Here is a 19,534-nt window from a genome sequence, read left to right as displayed (position 1 = left end):
CGATCAGCAAACACCTCTGAAGCAGACTGGCAGTTTACAAACGAAACATGCCAGGAGAACAAAGTAAATTTCCTGAAAAATGTGTCTGAATACATTCAATTCAATTCAACTTTATTTGCATAGTGCAATTTACAACAAAGTAAACACAATGCACTTAATAATAAGAAAGAAAAAACCCAACAAGATCCACATGAACAACCATTAGCGACAGTGGGAAGAAACAACTCCCTTTAAACAGGAAGAAATCTCCAGCAGAACCAGGTTCAGAGGTGGCAGCCATCTGCGTCGACTGGTTGGGGTTAGTGCACAGAAGGACCAACAGAACAGGATAGAGATAGAACATCAGAGTGTCCCAGACTAGTTGAGCCATAAACCACAGATCGTCAGCTTCACGACACCTGAAACAGAGAAGAGAGAGAAGGGTGAGGAGAAGGCACCGACTGCAGAAAAACATGATACATTATTATCAAGTCAGCCTGCCTTGGCCTTGGCCCTCACTTCCAGTGGCCTTGTCAACACTTATCATGAAGGTGACGAATCTCTTCCCATTTATTGGTAAGCTAACAGTGACTCTAAGGTCTGTAAATGCGACCGTTCAGACAAGCCCATGTCTGCTCTAGCTGTTAGGTTTCGATTCAGTCCTGTTTATGCCGACTGTAAATCATAACCAGCTACATCAGAATTTGAATCTCTTCCTGTTTATTGAACCAGTAAATGTAACCGTTTACAGATGAGCTCATGTCTGCTCTAGCGACTAGATTGTTATGATTCAGTCCTGTTTATGCCGACTGTAATAATAACCAGATACAGCAAATGAAACCTTAAAATATTATTCATGAAAATGACAAAATAAACTTACTGGGATTATTATGTGGAAGTCAAAGCGATCAGCAGACGCCTCTGAAAAAGACAGTTGATAGTCGAAACATGTTAAGAGATCAAAGTGAATTTCCTGAAAAATGTGTGTGAATAAATGAAACCTTAACATGTTTCATCGCCTTGACAATTAAAAAAAGGATGATGGATGTATAGAAAACCCAATCATATGGTATTTTTAAATATATATATTCATACTTTATTTATATGAAGCACATTTCAGCTGTTCTAGACAAAGTACAACTGAACACAAAGCATTGCACAGTTTGAGAACAATATACTGAGATCATACAGCTTCATAGGAGAGATCTAAACCCACTGAATAAAATGTCCATCAAGGGGGGGGCTAGAACAGCTTGTGGGACACTCACAAAACTCCAATACATTCCCATCCAACTCTGGTCCTTGGCGGCTACAGTCCTGCATGTTTTTGATGTATCTGCTGAGTGTATGGAGACGCTTCCTATAAGTAGAATAACATCTGAAACATGCTGGACTGCTGCCATCCAGGAATTCTGTTTTAGATCCTTGCAAGAGTAACAGAAACAAAAGTGGCTTTGATTACCATGACAACACATTTATATCAAGGATTATTTAAATGATAATAAATATTTAGTTTTTGTTTTGTATGTTAAAGTCTAGAATAAGTCAGCTTTATGGGGACTGGAATGTATGAAGCATGTAGCTGTAACAAAGGAGCAAAGCTCTCTGTGTTACATTCAGTGAGCTCTCTCTAGTGGTCATCCATGGCAACAGGCAAAGGAATGGCAGGAAGGAGCAGGAAGGGCTTACAGAATATTCCAAACATCAAGCAAATAACCCAGAATGACACTAGGCATGGTTAAGGTTAAACCGAACCAGAAATCTGAGTTTGTTGCCACAAACTACAAGTGAGGGGCCAAAAAATACCAACTGCACCAGAGTCACAGCAAGAAAAGACTGAACATAGCTTCCTGCTAGCACATGGCAACAGTAACATCTTACTTATTAATCTCAATGATTATACCATTAATGAACACTCAGCATGACTTTGAAATGACCCTAAACAATATACACTGTACAATAACTATGAAAAGATTTGCAAAGTTACTGCACATTAAATAAATATTCCCAGAAAGGCAAAAACATCCCATTGTGACAAAAAATGAGGACCGGGGGGGGGGGGGGGGGGGTAATAGATAAAGTAACACTTGGGGGTGGTTCTTCAACACTAAACACTGAAATGTTCGAAAGGACACTGGTTCTATATTAAATACAATATAAGTATTTTTTTTTAGCAACATGAGAGGAAGTCGTTACAGTCAATTCTGTGTATTGAGGAAACAACAGAATGACCTTCAACCTTCCTGCTACGCACTGCTGTAGGAATCCATTACTTTTCTTGATTATTGACTACAAAAAAAAAAAAGTATAATCTGAAATTGATAATAATAAAAATACATTACTCTCCTTATTCCGGGTGCCGCAGGTCCTCGAGAGCCCCAGTTCTGCACTTTTAGACGTCTCACTGACTGAACACTCCATAATGCAGCTGAAGTACAATCATCTGAATTTGAATCATGTGTGACAAACATGATACAAAAGAATGGAGATTTACTCATATTTCTGTTTTGTCAGAACTGTTACGTAGGGTTGGTTTTTTGCTATGTAAAATGTCAAATCAACAATAAAAGCATACTAAAAATTGCAGGGAAAAGCTATTGGTTAAAGTATGAGCATATTGTTCACCTGCAGCTCAATCAATGCTGACATGTAGGATGTTTTTTACTACCTCTGAAATATTAACGCTAAAATAAACTCTGAATTTGCCTGAAGCTTAGCATATTAAATAAAGTGTAAAAACCAGTGAACTTCTCCCAGAAACATTCACAAAGAAGAGGCTTCAGTTTGTATATTTGACCAAAAGACTCTCTGACGACATAAATAATGACTGTTTTGTGAAACCACAACATGTATACAGCATTGGGTTGCAGCCCAGGAAGGTAAACACCCCAAATTCACAAAAGGTTTGAGCAGTAGTAACATTGGGAGTGGATTACATACAACACACTAGTAAACAAACCATCACTGTGTTTTATTTGTACCATGAATGGTCCCACCACCATCTGTACAAATCCATAACTGCTTCCTATTGGACAGTGAACGTAAACACAGAATAAATCCAAAACTGGAGACCATAAAATTGCAGATGTGACGCTGGTGATGCTTTTAACGCTCAAGGACGAAGCTTTGTGCCGTACCTCTAACATGCACACAGACACACAACAGCAATGACTCAGCAAACATGAACGGAGTTCCAATGATGTTTGATGAGAAAAACTAAAACCCCACAGGCATCACAAATGTATCAGCCTCAAAAAAAAAAAAATTACATACAATATTAAGATATAATCCAACATATTCAGATATAAAAACCTTTTTGTGTATAAATAGAAACAATCACAAGAGAGAAAATCAGGGGTGAAATTACAGAGGAGAGAGCAGCTGGACAGACGATACAGTAACAGGGCTTAGAGCAGTGCACCGAAATAAAAAAAAGTACAATAAAATAGTCACACAGTATAATAGATATATCGATATCCTTTGTATGAATAGAAATGTACAGATGACCAACAGTGTTCACAGATAATCGAATGGAAAATCACAACCTGAAAACTCAGTTGAAAACAGGATTCATAAACGGTATGAACCGGAATGACCCAAGGCTGTTCTTTTTTTAATGGTTCTTCATGCTCTCGCTCATACAAAGCATGGAGATTCTCCCAAAGGGTCGAGGAACCCCTGCCTGCGCTGAAGCCCCGGGGGGAGGTGCCTCTACCTGCCCGAACCAGTGTGAGTGTGTGTCTGTGTGTCTATCTGTGTGTCAGTGTGTGTGTGTGTGTGTGTGTGTGTGTGTGTGTGTGTGTGTGTGTGTGTGTGTGTGCAGCTCTAGGCGTTGACCTCCTCCAGCACTGGCAGCAAGCCTTTCTCTGTCAGGTGATTCTTCAGGGAGTTAAAGATGAGGAGCTGCTGATCCGCTCGCAGAGCCAGGAGCTGCTGGATCACTTTGGTTGGGTTTGGTCCTCTGGTGGTGAAAGGAGGAAACAAATCACACACAAATAAAAAACTAAAAACTGAATATTCACCGCATTCCTAGAGATACTATTCCCAGGATGAGGATGCAAACAAATACAGAGATACTGTTTGTACACACAACTATATGGGGTGCCGAGTGTAAAAACTGTTTCATAGCCGACATATCTAAATGTAAGTGTTAAATCTAAATGTTTAATTTAAATGTAAATTAAACATTCTCGGCCATGAAAAAGTGAGTTTTTACACCGGGCACCCCATCTCACACACACACACGCACACGCACACGCACACGCACACGCACACGCACAAGATACGTTTAATATAATTTTACAATCACAGCATTTCAAAATAGCTTGAATATAAATAAGAAACATAACAACCCCCTTAATTATTAAAGATGACAATCATCTTAAAATAATAATAATCAATGCATCATTTATTTTATTTATAAAACACCCGTCACCAGTATTGAAATCACATGCCTGTGGTCAGATGAGGCGTTTACTGACACTCTGTAAAACAGTGTAGTCTGCTAATATAAATCCTTCCCATGCTGCAAGGCCACGAGGCTGTTAATCAATTAAATAATCTCTTTCCACTATAAATCTGCACTGATCATCACATATAAAGCCTAAAATACAGAAATTCCCTGTACTAAATTACACACAAGTGTTCAGTGTTTACCTGATGAAGCTAGCGATGTACACGTTCACAAAAGTGGCCATCAGATACTGACAGTCGAATCTGTCCATAATGCCTCCATGACCCGGGATGGTGTTGGCAAAGTCCTGAAAGGCAAATGAAAGAGACATTGGACATTACTTCTGAGGGTCGCTTGTCTGAAACGGGAGAAAAATACAGGGCTTTTATTTTGAAAGGGACATGTTTTGAAAAAAAATGCTGTCCTATCACATTTGTACACTAGAGGGCAGTGATTAGTTAATCTTCCTCAAAGTAAAGTGTATTCACCAAGTAGTTAAGAGGTACCTGGAAGTACAGTTGGTTTTATGTATATTTTCTTTTAAAAAGCAATTTTAATTTATTCTATTTAATTTTTGTAATTAAAAACTGCTGCTTTGATCACTGGTTTTGTTCAAAAGAAAATTAGTTTTAAATTTCAACCCTTAGAATTGCTTTTTAGCAGCTATATTCATAAACTACATAATTCGAAGCACCTTTTAGTCTGAAATTTAGAAAAAGATGACATGACAGATGTGTTGTGTACAGTATATTGTATTACCTTGTGCTCCATGATGTAAAATTAAAATTTGTTTTTTAAAAATACCAATAAAAGAGTATTTAGTTCAAGCTCAAATTCGTTAAATGTTTCAAAAAATAAATGTAAATTCTTAATTTTCCAGTTTTTGCTGACAAATAGTTGTGTCTGACACTTTACAAATGGAGAACCATCAAAATACTTTTTATGACATTACTCCTGCAGACTAGCAACAAACCGCCTAACACAAATATTTACAAAGAAGCAGCTGACGGTTTGGCGTGTGTTTCGATGATGACGTGATGCTTGAGCTCTCACCTTAATCTTAAAAGCTCTTTTAAAGCCACTGGCAAAGAAACCACCAAAAGGTCCGACAATGGAGGCGAAAGAAGAAAGAGCGATGCTGTGGATCTGGAAAGGATACAGTCGGACTGTGGTCTGTGGACAGGAACAGAAAGTGGGAGAACGACCAATCAAGAGATCTGCAACGCCTTTAAGAAATGCAACATTTAGTTTGTGTTCCTGTTGGGATTAAGATGGCTGCTGTTGAGTTTTACCCATCCAGTGAGAGACTCCAGCACGCTGGGCAGTGTGTAGTCCTGCAACTGGAAAAGATCGGATGGTTCACAGTCCACCTGGAAGCTGTTGGAGTCATTGTTGAACTCCACGGGACACACGAAGTAGCGATAACTGGCCATGACGTAGGACAGCTAAGAGCGGGAAAACACACCATTACTCTCCAACAGCTTCTGGAACCAGGACTATAACCTTAACATATACAAGTGTGAGGAAAATCATCCATCACTTACCAAAATGCCAAACACAATGGTGGAAAACAATCCACCGATAAATCCTTCCCATGTTTTTTTCGGCGAAAGCTGGAATATAAAAAGGAGAAAGTTGTAAAACAGTGTTCAGTAAATCAGAAACGACAAAACGCACATCTGATTGACCGACCTTGATGAGTGGAGTTCGTCCGAAGAAGAAGCCAAACATGTAGGCCATGATGTCGTTACAGATCACACAGGAAATGGGAACAATGAACCTATTGGAACAAACAGGAGCTCAAACAGTGGCTGCTTTTTATGCTAACATATCCTACAAATGGATTTCAAATAGAAAGGCGACACATTTACAGTCCACATCATTCAGTTGGGCTCCACTTGTACATGCTACATTGTTTATTGGGATCCCCATTAGCTTCCACCATAGTGGTTGCTAGTCTTCCTGGGGTCCCTAATTAAAAGCAAATAAATACACAATGCCAAAAACAGAATAAAATACAAATACCATGTAAGTAATAGAACAAAACATGTCTCGATCTCACATGTACAACAGGGTTTTTAGTGTTTTTTTTATATATACATGCAAAATTGTTGAGTTCCTCAATATTTTAGGCAGTTTATTTAATAGTTGAGATGATCTAAATAAGAAAGACTTTTAAATAGTTCTAGGCCGATTGATGGCCAAATCATGACTAGAAGCATGCCTCACAGAATTGGTTATGGGGATCATTTTCTTTAAAAAATAATAGTAGGTTTTATTTTATTTTGTCTTGGAGCCAAGACAAGATACAATGCATTACTTTAACACTAGTAAAGTCAGGCCACTTTAATACTAGGTGGGCTACCTAGTATTAAAGTGGCGGAACATGGTAGAAAATGCTTTATCCCCGCTGGGTGGTGCTGGGGAGCGTTTACTCACCAAATCATTCCCTCAAACAGATTATGAATGATGAGATGAGACTGAGTCACCACAATCAGGAGAGTGACGTGGGTCCATCCAAACTGTGGCACAAGAACAAAGAGCTGCAGTTTTACAAATCACTCGTAGGATGGAAGTCTGCTGCAAAAACACATGCTCAGTGACCACGTTTATTAGATCCATAGCGTAACCAATTAATAGTGCTGCTAAATTAAGACTGAGCATCACAAGAGGAAACTGCAGATTTCCATCTGCACAAACCCAAACACTTTTTCCAAATACTGGAATGCTTGCACTTTGAAAAGCCTCTTTAATAAGCCACAGGCTGGAGGCCATTGGGCTGGGCGGTGTCTTACCATGTAGAACTGAAGGCGGTAGTGTTTCTTTACCAAACTCAGCACAAACATGCAGAAACCTGCAAAAGGAGACAAAACAGAAGCATGAGACACGAAGGAGGAGGAGGAGGAGGAGGAGGAGGAGGTGTTTAATACCAAATCCAGGTCATCTTTGGTCAAGCTCAGAGTAAATTTAGCTTGACCCATTTAAAAAAAGACTTTGTTTAATGGATATTGAGCAGCACTGGACCCATTAAGCTGAAACATGAAAAAGACAAATTTTCCAACAGTTATCACATGCTTTCACTGAGAGGAAGAAATCGAGCCAAACGTAGTAAAACAATAACTCTTCTTAAAGTAAATAAATTACACAGCACATCAACTTCAGTCTGAAGTGTCTGCACTTCAAATCATCTCTGCATTAAAAGCATCTGAAATAACCACTGTGCGGGTTGATTGTGAAAGTAGCAGGAAAGAGGCTAAAACAGTGAGGATGCCTCCTTCCTTCCCACATCCTGTTGTGAAGGATGTGAATAAAATGATCACTACGGACCAGAAGCACAAGTGGAAAGTTTAGTTCTAAGCTTTGCTTGTTTAGTGAAAGAACACACAATGACTGTACAAAACTATTTTAACACACTGGGATTTCTTACAAATGAATAGTTAGTGACTCCAACATTTGCAACATATCAAACACGGGGATTAACTCCTTGCGAGCGAATGATCAATTTGACTTAATGAAATATTTAATGAACTACAGTCAGTAGGGGTGTAAGGATACACTCAACCAACAATTCCATTCAAATCCCAATTTAAAAAAATAAAATAACTAAAGATTGGAATGTAATGATGCACTTAACTCCTTCAAATTTGAAAACATAATCATTTTTTGAAGAGAAAACAACACAGATTAGTCAAAATACAGATTATTTTTCTGTTATTTAAATTGTCAAGAATTTTTTTAAATAATATTTTCTTCTTATAACCTTCTTACAAACCTTTTGAACTGTTTGAATTCATAAGCCAAAAATAAACTGCGCATTCCTTCATTTATCACTATGGAAAATTGAACAAAAATATATATAAATATTTTAAAAAACATAAAATAAATCTATAATAAGTTTTCAAATCATAAATACAGTGAAAAACTAGAGGTGAGTTTCTTTTTTAAAGTGCAGCTTGAGATCTTGGCTGGAATTTACATATTTTTGAATTGTGCATGCGCTAGGGGTGTGAAAAAAAATCGATTTCACAATATATCGCAATTTTTTGGGTGCCGATTTTAAATCAATTTTTTTTTATCTTTATATATATATATACACACATATACATATATATATATATATATAATGAAAATGTGCAAAAACACTAATAATAAATAAGATGTTTTGAAGCAAATAGTTTTGACTCACTTTTTCCTCTGAATGATCAATATCTTCTGATGAACATGTATAGCAACTTGATTTTTCATCTCTACGTTTAATTTTGATACTAACTGGGTAGAATATTGCAATATATCGCAATAATATTGTATCGTGACCCATGTACCGCAATACGTATCGTATTGCAACATCCTTGCCAATACTCACCCCGAGCGTGTGTGGCTCTGTATTTTCTTGCAATACTTGCATACAGTCTTTGTCTTCACTATTATCTTCTCACCTCTTTTTTATTTTCTGACTTCCAAAAGCCAAAATGCTGCCACACCTGCTCGGACTTAAAACCAATAGGGCTTGAATTTTCTGCTCTGGCCCATACTGTGCTGTATTGATTTTAATCCCCTCTTTTTTGCATTGATTTGTAGCCGATTCAGGATATATCCTTACATCCCTGAAAGTCAGTGTTATTTAGTTTTATTTTGAAATGTTGACGTTTATACCTGTGAGGTAGAGAGCGAAGGAAATAAAGCGGTGATATTTGCTGAGGATGCGTAGAGGCTCCTCCCTTTGCACCAGAGTGAAGAAGTAATCTGTCACCGTCTCACCGTAGAAGAAGTAGTTCACGCACAACAAGAAGTACCTGCAGGGCAAACAGTTAAACATTATGTACACATCCAACTGTGCTGTGACACGCAGCTGATTAAAATGTGGATTGAATATGCCCACAGACAAACACACACAGTCTGGTGGGAATAAACATTTCTCCTGGACTAACCTTTCTCCTCTTTAAACAGGTTTTTTTAGGCTTGGGGCATAGTTAATGTCAATGTACTGCTGCAATGCTAAACATCACTAGAGCTAGATCTAATGATCCACTGGAATTCTCCCAATATCTACAGGAAAGATTAGGCAAATAGTCTAATAAATACTGGAGAAAGAAAGCAAACCTTAGGCCATCTGCAACCTAATAGAACATGAAACAAGAAGTTAAGTAAAAAGATGTGGACATCTTTAGAAAAACATGCAACTCCTTATGTTTGTGTTTGTTCTCACCAGCTCAGCGTCCTGAACCAGGGCAGATGGTAGGAGTGGTACACGCTGTAACCAATCGTGATAATTTCCTGGAAGCACTTGATCTGTACACCGAGGACCTGCAGAGAAAGCCAGGAGACTAAACCACTATAGCAGTATCTCTGCTATGACCTACTGACACTATATGTCTGCTAAGTCTATATTTAGAAAATTTCTAGTTAACCTGCAGAACTGCCGAGGTTATTCTTAGAGAACCTAAAGTCGGGTTAATTCCTTTGATTTTTGTTAAACAGACAATTAACTGAACAGTTTCCCTAACTGGTACCAGCAATGCCACATGATCACTATGCACCTTGTTTCCAACATCCATGACTGTAAATCTAATGTCACCACAGCCATCCTCTTTTGTTAAAATCAAAAGGGAAGATAAAACCAAAGGAAAATTTCCTTTTACACATCAAACAGATTAATGTTCCCATTTGTAGATACTACTCTAAAACCTGCATTGACTGCTTTCAATTGTTAAAGGAGGGTTTACATTTAGGACCACGAGAATATAGATCTGCATCTCATACTTACAATCATCATAAGCACCATGGGGCCCAGGTAAATGATGATGAAGAAGAAGGAGATCATGGCGAGGGTGAGGATGCCTCGTACCCACCAGTTCTTCCATCTGAAGGAAGCACGAAAAATACCTCCATCAGTTCAGAGATGAAAGCACAACCACATATGATCAGATCACATCTGATCATATGTGTAAGATGTAGAAAACCAGGACTAGTTACTGCAGTATCCATATTAGATTAGTGTTAATTTGATTAGATTTGGGGAGATTGGATAATACTAGATCATGTGTGGGACAGACGTAGTTCTGTCATTTCTTATCCAACATATTGATTACTTAAGCCTTAATATTGCCTATGATGACCTGTATTTTTTTCTGTGACAGGGTACGTACTCAGGCTGTAAAAGCTGCTTCAATATTTTTGTTGTTTTTCTGTTAAAACCAAACCAAACAAAGGAAGGAAAATTAAAAAAAAAGCCTGTTACTGTTTATTCATACAGGTCTACACTGACAAAGACTTGAAAAATCCACAAATTTAAGATTATATTGCTGACTACTGTACATTAAAACTATACCAGAGGAAAAGTTCAGAGCTACGATGATCACACCAAAAATTACCCATACTGCTACACAATTCTTTATAATGCTGCTGCACAATTCTTTATAATGCTGCTGCACAATTCTTTATAATGCTGCTGCTCAATTCTTTATAATGCTGCTGCTCAATTCTTTATAATGCCGCTGCTGTTGGGGTTCTATTGTTTTGTATATTGTTGTATTATTACCGGTATTATTGTATATTTGTATGATTTTATATATATTCGATTTATATTACTGGTGTTTTTCTATTTTCATTCTTTTATACTATTATTTTTTTAGTCTATTTATTGTTTAAAGGCATCAACGGGGAACTTGGGAAAATTAATATGTAATGTACATTTCATGCACATAATGACAAAAATGCTTGGATCCTTGAATGAACAAAGTTCCATTGCAGCTATAGTATTCTCCTGCAGTATCATTTGCTTGGTCATTACATTAACACACTTAAGTCTCATCCTCACTCCACCAACAATTGATTTGAGCTGAAAAACACAAAGATTAACAGTATATGTTGACCCTCCTGCTTAATGGTTTACAGCTGATGTTAAAGAACATTATCTGTGTCTGTGTTGACAGATTATGATGACACGTTTAGATAAAGCAGGCCTGTTGTTACAGTTAGCTCAGAGCATGTATTTACCTGTCAGCAGTTTACAGACTCTCTTAAATATTACCCAGCATGCTCAGGTCAGCCTTATCGTCGTACTTTAAACACAAACTGCAATACAACACTTTAGCTCTGTAAGTGAGTGAGTGAGTGAGTGAGTGAGTGAGTGAGTGAGTGAGCGAGCGAGCGAGCAAACCTGGAAGAAAGTCCAGACAGGGCCTTGTTTAGAACTACAGGGGTATCATCAGGAGCAACCGGGACTTCTGGACCGCCAGAGTCCACCTTAGATTCAGTGTCCGACATCCCATCTTTGTCAAATTTCACCTCACTGTCGGAACCCTGTCGGAAAAACAACAAAACATAGAACTGAGCCACTGAGGAGTCACAGTGTATGAATCCTCATATTTATTCTCCTCTGATAAACAAGCATTTCATCTAGACACAAACATGAAACTCATAAACAGCACTAGGGCAGGGCGATATATCATGATTCAAGATATATCGAGTTTTCTATTTTGGCGATATAGAAAATTATGTTATATTATAATATTATAACGGCTATATCGATATATATATATATTTTTTACATCTTATTTTGTATTAAAATACTAGTTTTCGGAGTCGGTGCTTTCACTTCTCAGAACAGCTTCTCCTAACCCAGACCTTGCCCTAAATAAGCCACACTACATAACTCACTCACACGTGCTGTCCCTTATAGGAGGAAAAAGCCAAATGTGGCAAATCTTGTGCAGCTGTTTGTTAACTCCTTGACTGCCAAAGACGTCTAAAGACGTCAATTGGTTTTGTAACGTTGACTGCCAAAGACGTCAATTGTGTTTTTCGGCTGGGGTTGCTAGGAGACAGCAAGTTTGAATTTCAAACTTGTACAATAATGTAGTGACCAACTGGTAACATGTAGGTGGCAGCAAACCACCTTTGGATGAGAGATCACTCATGATGGGCAGAGCTCAGAGGAAGAGGAAAAGGAGTTTATAAAACAGAAAATGGCATTACGAGAGTTGATGCTGAAGCTCCCAGCAGCTCACAGCAGCGCACACTCGACCAGAGCATGTGTGCAACTACGTGGACTATTGAGAGTGTCGCGATGGTGAGAGAAAACAACCAAAAAAATGGGGCAAGCGATGACACCCAGCATGTCCGAGAGGAGGCGGAAGTTACGTGTGTGGAGAATGATGAGGGAGAGACTTGGAAGACGGCCAAAATACAGTAAAAAAATCCATAAAATTCTGACATAGATAACAAAATAATAACAATTTTGCTATCAAAAGCCTGGTCTCAGTTTTGTTTTTGAAGTTTTATAGAAGGAAACCAATGTTGAGGTGTCACTAAAGCAAAAAAAATAATTGCTTCAAAGTCACTGACAGAAAAATACATTTTTTTTCAGCTTTTTGTCACAAACTGGCGATTTGTGAGAAACTTGCCTCTATTGAACTGCTGATTACAGAACAACGAAACAAGCTAGAAACAAAAATCTTTTTTTTCTGATGAAAGTAGAGAGTCTAATCTTTTAGAATGGTTGCAGGTTTGAAATTGTCATAGTACAAAATATTCTGTGGGTCTTGAAAAATCATCTAAAACGCCCGGCAATATGGGGTTGGCTGCTCTGAAAATGACTGGCAGTGAATGAGTTAATAAATGTGCCTGTGTGGCATTTTGCATTAACAAATTTAACCCAAAATTGTCTTTCTGGTCACACTTTGTTGAGTAATGGTCCATATTGCCCAGCCCTAAATGGCACTACATCAAAAATACTGCACCAATAAGTACTTTTAGGTGAGTGTTTCACTTCCCCTGTAACGTAAGACATTTATGTTACTGATTTGAAGCACTTTCTCGATGAATGGCAATCATACTTATCTGACTGCTTCATTGATGTAAAAGTAACAAAGGGTAGGAATGTAAAAAACAGAGCATGAAACAGATTGTTTTGCATCATGGAATCATATTGAATCATTGAAATGATTATCGAAATTAAATTGAATCAAATCGTGAGACCAAAACCAGAGCCCTAATTTCCACACAGACAGATGATGAACTGAGAAACTATTACATATCAGAACATTAGATCAAATCACCCGTGACAAGCTCATATCTTAACCATTTTTTCTTAAATCCAATGAAATGCATCAGTTTGCATGCACGTCTCCTGTTTTGCGTATTTCCAATAGCAGGGAGCCTGCAGGATGAGACATGGAAATTACTATTCAAATCACATGATATGATGTTTTGGTTGCATTGCTCACAGCATTATTTACACATTTAGCACTCAATTACAAAACTTATTTAACTTTCAGTCACTGGCTGCAGTGCACTGTAACAGCATATTTACTAAGTATCAGGGCTGTGAAGTCTGTTAAAGACATTTTTATTCGACGCTGCTTTTAAATAAACAGTCACACTACTTAATCTGATATTATCCTGTTTATTGTTTAGTCTTTATTTGAAGGGACAAATGCATAGAGCATTAAAATCATAAAAGACAAAGATGTACAGCTAAACAGCTAGTTTCCATCTTTAGTCCCTAGTTACCTGTATAAAACATACAATAACATGCAAAAATAATAATAATCCTGTTTTATTGATTGATATTGTTTTACATGTTTAGATTTTTCCTCATTTTTAAATTTCATTTCTATGGTGTGCTAGCGCTACTGTGGTATGAGTTTTGTGTAAAGCACTTTCAATTTTCTTTTACATGAAAGGTGCTTTATAAATAAATCAACTTAACTTGAAACAAAAGAAGCAGACATGTAAGATTAGACCAGCTTTACTGTGAAGGTCAATGAACCTCACTCACCATCACCCCCTGTTGCTTTGAATCCAGTTTCATTAATAATGAACTTAAACTTGTTCATTTACTACCAAAGGCCACAGTTTAAAGCTACAATCAGCTATGAACACTGAAAGAATCTAATAATATTCTAATGAGCCACTAGGAGCAGTAGTACTGGATGTGTATGTTTGTTGATTTTCAGAACCATCTGTTGCCCAATGAAGGCCTGCTCATTCACGGCCTCTCCATAAAGGCAATAATAAAAGGATTGCTGTCATCAGACGCCAGCAGTCACACACACACACACAGACACACACACACACGCACGCACGCACACACACACACACCCCTGCTACTGATGACCAAATTTGGCTTCAAGCTCCTTCAACCCAGCAGATGGTTCACTGCTTCCCAACGCTTCGTCTCACACGTCCATAACAAAACGAGATGCTACTACCCAGAAGAATTATTTCCCGGTGCTTTGTCACTGCACTGCCTTTCTACCTCTGACTCGGAGTAAAAATATCTGAACAATATGTGAAAAATGGCTGAGGTGTCAGTGACCCTCTTAAAAACAATTCCCCTCAGGGAAAAAAAACACATTTTCCAAGTAAGAAAAAAGATGAGATTTCCTAGATTATTGCTAACCTGAGTTCATCTAACACTGTATATATGCTCAGATACAAAGGTTTTTAATAGGCTGTACAAAGCTTAATAATTAATATTCACTTGCAAATCATTCCCAAAATACCTTCTTGAATCCAGAAAGGTTCATGAAAGCAACCCATCCCATCTTTGTCACCTAGTGACATAATAAAATAGACTATTTTTGTATGATTCTGGCTGATTTATAGATGTTTTTTGGCTTTTGAAAGAGCAATTAAAATTTCCTTACTAGTGAATATAGGAGCTGTATTGTTTCACAAATTTGATCTGTCACTTTGGCAGATTATTCAATACGAGGAAATATCATTGAGTACTTCTTTAATTCAATGAAAACACATGAATGAGACAATCACTTTTGTGTAGATGTTTAACCACACGCACACGCACGCGCGCGCGCACACACACACACACACACACACACACACACACACACACACACACACACACACACACACACACACACACACACACACACACACACACACACACACACACACACACACACACACACACACACACACACACACACACACAATTTCCGTCCATTGGTTTCTATGGAGACAATGCCCGTCATTCAGGATGCTGGAGTTAAAAATAGACCCTCATTTCACATATACTCCTCCCCTCCTCGTGTTCGCGTTGACATGTAAACCAGAGGCAACAGGCATTACGTTTTCTTTTTCATTTATAGAAATACCATAGCGATGTAATAGAGCATTTATGTTGGGATGTCAGTGTGAGTTGACCCTTAAACCTTTAAATTATCTCAGGGACTATACAGGGAGGCATGAAATCTATATTTCAAGCTGTGAGCTTGACAAACAAACAAACATGTTAGTGCAAATTGTTGTACTTCTTTTGAAATAGGAAAAAAAACATCTATCTAGCTTTATTAGACTTTGTAAGTGTGCAAAGACTGCATGAGTTGTCAACTATTTATTAATATGTTATGTTGTACTTCCTGTTGTCTTTATACTGTAATGCTGTTGGAATTCTAATTTTCCTAAGGACACCTTGAAAAAAATTATAAATTAGATTTAAAAATGTTAAAAAAATAAATAAATAAGCAATTTCGAAAGTAATTACCGGCTTTTATGCTGCTTCTTTAGCTCAAAAAATAAAAACAATGGTTGGAATAAATTTTTGATAACTCACTCATCTTAAACAGGAACGTCAAACCCAATATTCACGAGCCAAGCCCACCAAAAAACAGACACCTTATTCCATTATTTTGTTACAAATAAAAACTAAAGAAAATATATCACTCGTGATCAATCACCATGTAGTAAATAAAGGGTTTATTTAATGAGAAATTGATCTACATAGAACTGTTAAACTTGGATATCATAATGTTAAAATCTGCAAAGCATCGGCCAATATTGGCTTTAAAATTAAGCAAATGTTTAATCAATAACATAACAGGTTTTGCTTCCTTCATCAACAAATATCAATAGCTGCAATTAGGTGTGGAAAAACATATTGGTATCTGCATATACAAAAGTTCAATATTGTGCACATCTGCTTGGCTTGTTTTTTTTAAATGTGTCTCTTGATATAGATCACAAAAAAAATCATAAAATGATAGAAATAGCCTCATGACGAAATTCAGGAAACAAGGTATGATAATGAAAAGCACAGATTAGATTTTTTTTTCCTGTATGTTTTCTATGTATATCTGAATCTATTTACACTGTTGCCTTCCGGTGTCCTTCATCTGCTTTAAGCTGCTCTCTTTTTAACCAGTCATCATCTTTTCAGTATCACCACAGCCAACACTCTTTTACATCCATGTTGACATGATCATAAATTATGCATTGTCTTCCCATTAGTCTGAAAACAACACAAGACTCTCCCATACCATGCTGTCCAAATGAAGCATCTGGCAGAAGGTTGCTGTAAATGTAAACAATGTTATGATTCTATGAGTAGATTCCAAGACAGAGTTAAAAATAACAGTATTTAAATTAAGGTGACATTAATATATTGGCGTCTGGGCATTACTTTGCCTAATATGTAACTGCATGTTTAAAATAAAAAAATAAATAAAAAATAAGACGCACCAAACCCTATCAAATTTTACGCAAATCAAAGTAAATAACCCAAAACTAATATGTTGGATAAAGCCAAACGAGCTTTTTAAACTCACCAGCTACGTATGAATATTTTGACATATGATAGGTAAGTTAAAGAAAGGTACATTTGACGCTTATTTCAATATTTATATCAAATGTATGTTGTTTTCGTTGAAAACGAAGGCAGGAAGACAGTGACTTGACATCAGCCAATCATTTAAAAAAAAACCATCAGATGTGCATGTGTTTTCCAACCTTAGTAATTTCCTACGTAATGCTATAATATTTAAAAAGACAACTTACTCTTTCAACACAGGCAGATTGATATTAAGCACCATTGTAATGACTGTCCAACAGATAGCTAGCTGGCGTTAGCACAGGCTACAGATGGTGAAGGCTGAGCGGGGCTAACGGTACCTTGTCCTCCGACTGTTGTTGCTGTAACGTCGGCTCGGTGTCTTTGTTCCCGCGGTGCCTGAGCTCCGCCATCCTGTTCAGGTCCGGTGGGTTTAAAACACAAAGTACGGACTGACAGTGGCGGTAAACAAAGCCTCCGTCTGGGTTTTACCAGTGACAAATTCAGCCTGAAGGACCGAGCGCCAATGACAGAGAGATAGCCTCGAAAAACATTGAACGAGCTTCCGGTTTCCAGAATAAAAGTGTTCCAGTGTTCGTGACAAGATTGACTAGTCATGTGTTATGCTAGAGGAGGAGTAATTGTTAATCATCTGAAGTTGAAATAAAGTTGGGAAAACCATTGGCATTTAAAAAAAAAAAAAAAAAGAATTAAACAAGTTTAACTAAGTTTAGAAGACTTTAAACTGAATTAATTTTATAGTATGTGGAACCAAAAGCAACCTTTATTCTATACAAACTGCTCCAGATGTTTAAGCCCCTGCCCTGTCATTTTAATAATAATTTAATAATGTGTAATTATTGTTATTTACCTTCTCTTGATAACTTATCAATATTTATTTCCCAATATCTTAATTAACAATGAGTCTTATAGGAGGAAGTTACCTTCCAGAATACAAGTGGCCAAACTGATCATCCATATTTTTGCCTGGCCATAAGTAACCCATTTTGTATATTAAAATACAAGTAAAGTTTATCTTAATGATTGATTGTTTTAAATCCACAGAGTGTGTGTGTATAAGCATGAATCTAGACTTGAAAATAAGATTGACATTCATTCAGCTGCACTTCTCAGGTCAGCTGACAATAGTTAATTTAAACCCAGAGTCAAATACAACAAGACAAATACATTTCATCTTCCTATTCCTATTTTCAATTAAAGCGTAGGTTCAACTATCAACACTATCATGTTGACCTCATTTATAATTCACTTTCACACATTATAACTTTCTAAAAAGTTCTTTATTCATTTTATACATTTTTTTGAGCAGTTGAATTCTTTTAACGTGATGTGAAAATCCACATGTGCCTAGACTTGATGTCTTTGTAATAAAATAAATCCCATTTATTGATTAGGCATGTTTCCACTGACTATTTATGATATATGCAGTTCTATCAAGAGGCTCTATAGAACATATTTGAGTGAGTTCAGCTGCTACAAAAAACTGTAATCTCCCTTTTTGCCACCAAGTGGCAGCCAACGCTCACTCTTCCTCTGTGTGTTTGTCAGCCTTGTCTTACTGTGATAGTTACAGCATCTTCTATCATTGTTGAGTGCTGACCTAAAACTCCTCTATCTCCTCCTGATTGTATGTGTTATTTGGCTCTTAGAGGCCCCATCAGTGTGATTGACATTATTAGCTAGAGATGTGTTTCCTGCTGTCCTGAAGAGTAGCCTATGTGTACGCCTGTATTTATCTATTTTTGCCTTGCAATGGATTGGCTGCCTGCCCAGGCTGTGTTGTATCTTATAAATTAAGTTAGCTCAAGGTTGAATTAGCTCACGACCACAGCCAGATCAAACAGGTAGAGAAGATGGAGAAGACCATATTATTTTTCATCAGATATATTAGTGCATGCAGTGAGACACAGTGAGCATTCTTTTATTTAACATTTAATAAAAACAACATTCCCTTCAGTGAAGTGACTGTCTGAGTGAGAACCCTATATCACTTTACAGTAATGCACTCATTCCCTCTCACAGCCAATTCCTTGCATGTGTTTGGACTCTAGGAAGAAGCTGCAGTTGTCCTAAACTCCCACAAAAAGCATGAGGAGAACATGCAAACTCCACACTTTGCCATCCCAATCCACCAATATTCAAATGTATCTAAAAAGAAATAACAGAACCAGGAATTTTGGACCCTTTGCAGGAAGGAACGTCTGAATGACTGAGGGGTAACAAATGCTGTATAATGATGTGCATAAAGAGAAAGAAATGCTGATGACATTGATTACTCTCTTAGAAATGTTACTTTTTCAGCTGCAGTTTCTATTTAAATGCCTTTAAAATAATCTCCTCTTAACTAAATGGTAAACATTTGAGGCAAATGGACTTGAAACTACCAGAATCATGACACCTTTAACTGTTATAGTTAGATTAGATCATTTAATTTAATATTCTTGTTTAAAAGTGAGATTGTAAACTTTGCACCCTCAAAATTCAGCCACGACCTTGTGGTTTTTCCCGAA

The 19,534-nt window shown here is 37.3% G+C and overlaps 1 protein-coding gene across 1 annotated transcript; it reads right to left on the bottom strand.

Moving 5' to 3' along the window:
• Positions 1 to 1,051: 1,051 nt before the first annotated feature.
• cds2 (CDP-diacylglycerol synthase (phosphatidate cytidylyltransferase) 2) lies at positions 1,052 to 17,584 on the bottom strand. Its single transcript, XM_028457977.1, has 13 exons — positions 17,345 to 17,584; positions 11,592 to 11,734; positions 10,197 to 10,293; positions 9,639 to 9,736; positions 9,086 to 9,225; positions 7,228 to 7,286; positions 6,872 to 6,954; positions 6,125 to 6,212; positions 5,977 to 6,045; positions 5,725 to 5,877; positions 5,486 to 5,605; positions 4,636 to 4,739; positions 1,052 to 3,940 (listed from the first exon to the last, which is right to left on the bottom strand). Exons 1-13 carry the CDS (start codon positions 17,414 to 17,416, stop codon positions 3,805 to 3,807), a joined length of 1,362 nt encoding a protein of 453 aa, XP_028313778.1. The 5' UTR covers positions 17,417 to 17,584; the 3' UTR covers positions 1,052 to 3,804.
• Between the last annotated feature and the right edge of the window lie 1,950 nt (positions 17,585 to 19,534).

Source organism: Gouania willdenowi, chromosome 9 (genome assembly GCF_900634775.1).
Source record: "Gouania willdenowi chromosome 9, fGouWil2.1, whole genome shotgun sequence".
NCBI classification, from domain to species: Eukaryota; Metazoa; Chordata; class Actinopteri; order Blenniiformes; family Gobiesocidae; genus Gouania; species Gouania willdenowi.
This window is presented reverse-complemented; position numbering and strand designations above follow the sequence as displayed.

Coding starts and splice junctions, on each gene's coding strand:
- cds2 (XM_028457977.1), bottom strand. CDS start 17,416: ATGGCGGAGCTCAGGCACCGCGGGAACAAAGACACCGAGCCGACGTTA. Junction 9,737..10,196: donor CCATGGTGCTTATGATGATT/GTAAGTATGAGA, acceptor CTTTCTCTGCAG/GTCCTCGGTGTACAGATCAA. Junction 6,955..7,227: donor ACCGCCTTCAGTTCTACATG/GTAAGACACCGC, acceptor CTTGTGCCACAG/TTTGGATGGACCCACGTCAC.